Source organism: Osmerus eperlanus, chromosome 20 (assembly GCF_963692335.1).
Source record: "Osmerus eperlanus chromosome 20, fOsmEpe2.1, whole genome shotgun sequence".
Lineage (NCBI taxonomy): Eukaryota > Metazoa > Chordata > Actinopteri > Osmeriformes > Osmeridae > Osmerus > Osmerus eperlanus.
Window position 1 is genome coordinate 1,814,626 of NC_085037.1, and position 2,283 is coordinate 1,816,908.

General features: G+C 43.9%; 1 protein-coding gene across 1 annotated transcript; it reads left to right on the forward strand.

Moving 5' to 3' along the window:
- The first annotated feature begins 218 nt into the window (after positions 1-218).
- Positions 219-1,595, forward strand: cart4 (cocaine- and amphetamine-regulated transcript 4). Its single transcript, XM_062487297.1, has 3 exons — positions 219-635; positions 1,034-1,120; positions 1,263-1,595. Exons 1-3 carry the CDS (start codon positions 489-491, stop codon positions 1,368-1,370), a joined length of 342 nt encoding a protein of 113 aa, XP_062343281.1. The 5' UTR covers positions 219-488; the 3' UTR covers positions 1,371-1,595.
- The last annotated feature ends 688 nt before the right edge of the window (positions 1,596-2,283 follow it).

The following is a 2,283-nucleotide window of genomic DNA, read 5'->3' on the forward strand; positions in this document are numbered from 1 at the left end:
AAGATTATTCAGAATATATGGACTTATCTGATGCGCCCTCGGAGCCCTAGAATACAGGCCTGATGTTTTATGACTGCCATAGACCGAATCCAAAACCTGATGGTAATATATGGACAGGTCTCGGACAGTTTCCCCCCGGAGTGAGAATCCGTTTCTGTGCCGTGGATATTCATCACGTTGACCGGGGAGACTTATCCAACGTGGAAAACAAGGTCTGGCAAGACAAGGGCGATGACGTTACTACTCGTAAGAAAAAAACCGGGAGCAGCACGGGTCTGGCTCCATATAAATAGAGAAAGTTTCCAAGCAACAAGAGCAAGTGCAGAACGAGCATCATTACATGCAGAAGAGAAGTCAGCGAACAACCAGCGTTTTTGATTCATTTTAGTCAAGAAACTGACCGTTACTAAGAGTGAAGAACTTCACAGCAGAAGTCCAATTTGATCCGTATTCTCTTATCATTCCGAAAGCTTTCGAATTTCAGAACCATGGACAGCGTCGCGGTCCGCGCGGTTGTTTGCTTGGGCGTGTGCTTGTCCGTGTTCACCGTTATCGCTCAGGGGCAAATGTCACCAGACAATCGAGTCTCTTCACAAGAAGACCAATATCCTCTTCGTTATGCGACCAGAGAGTTGGTAAGGAAGACTATTTATTTGTCTCTCTCTAAGTTTTCACGCCTACCTGTTGTGTCATCCAAACCAATTTGCCAAAGGTGTAAGGAAATGTTTGTTTATGGATTATTCATAGATTATTCAAATGTAAGGTGTACTTCTTTCCTCAGTTTCTCAGGCCGGCAAGTTTGCTCTAGGTTATGTAGGTTACATTTTCTCGGGCGCGAGGAAGGATAGAAGAGAGGTACCTTTTCCCGTCGCAGTCAGTGACCGGCAAGACGGAAACAGCTTCGAATGTTTTCAGTCTCATTTAGCTCGTTAACATGAGTCATTTTTTATTACAGATCAGTGGTGAATACCTTCGTTGTAAATATAGGTATTGCATTAAACATGGAGCCTAATTGGTGACGTATTTTTTCCAGGCTGATGCGCTCGAGGGACTTCTGGAGAGTGGACAGGAGAACAGTATAGGACTGTCCGTTGAGAAGAAAGCAAGTGTCATCCCACGGGTGAGCAGACACTTTAAACTCCTAAAGTTTCCATTTGAACATGTCATGCGATTCAAATGAAACAGTAATAAACTTGATGCAACAAACTTCGGATAACTGGATAAAAAAGTGGATATTAACACGCTCCTCCTCTCTCGTCCAGTGCGACGTCGGGGAGCGGTGCGCCATGAAGCATGGGCCGCGTATCGGGAGGCTCTGCGACTGCATGCGCGGCACCGCGTGCAACACTTTCTTCCTGCGCTGCTACTGACCTCCTTGCGGACACCTGTAACGGATGACCTCGGGTGCCCTAACACGTGAACATAAAATGGCTTGTGATATTGTGATACAACTGTGCTGTTACACGTCTCAATGTAAGTCTGCATGTATAGGCTTTACTGACTTTGTCTTGAATTGTTTTGGTGTCTTCTCAACTTTATTGAAGATACATGTGTGTACAAATGTATTTATTTTTGTTTAATAAAAAACATTTACAAAGCTGCACGTGTCCAATGACTCATATCTGACTCAGATTTGATATACGCCATAGCCTAATCCAGATGGACAACTTGAGCAATTTGAAGTCAGGGATTTTCGATCACAAATGAGACATCTGCCTTTCTGACCTTTTGAAAACATAGCATCACAGTTAAATAACACGAGCAATGTGGCCTTTCCATAAGGCAGATATCCAATGTTGAGATGAAACAGGTGGTGGATCACACTCGTGTCTCATGCTTAATGATATGCCTCAACCCATTGTGTAACACTGTGAGCCTAACAAATGAATATATCGAGTAACCAATGAATGTAGTAATTATTTAGTGCCTCATATGGAATATCGCCTATTAAAATTAGACACTGCATAACAGTGTCTGCCTTCGGGGCAGCTGAGAGGAGATGGCGCAAGTCCAAAGACGGACTGGACCTTCATAAGTATCACTCCATCCTTAAATCATTTTCTGCTCACGCAACTGTTACTAAAACCCACTACTTCCTGAACAAAATGAACTCTGCCTCAAACCCTCACCAACTTTTCTCTACCTTCTCCACCCTTCTTAACCCACCTCCCCCGCCCCCTCTTCCCTGACAGCAGACGACTTCTCCTCCTTCTTTGAGAAGAAAGTTGTTGATTAACAACTTTCTTTCTTTTCTTTTTTTACGCTGCCATCCTCCAGAACTAC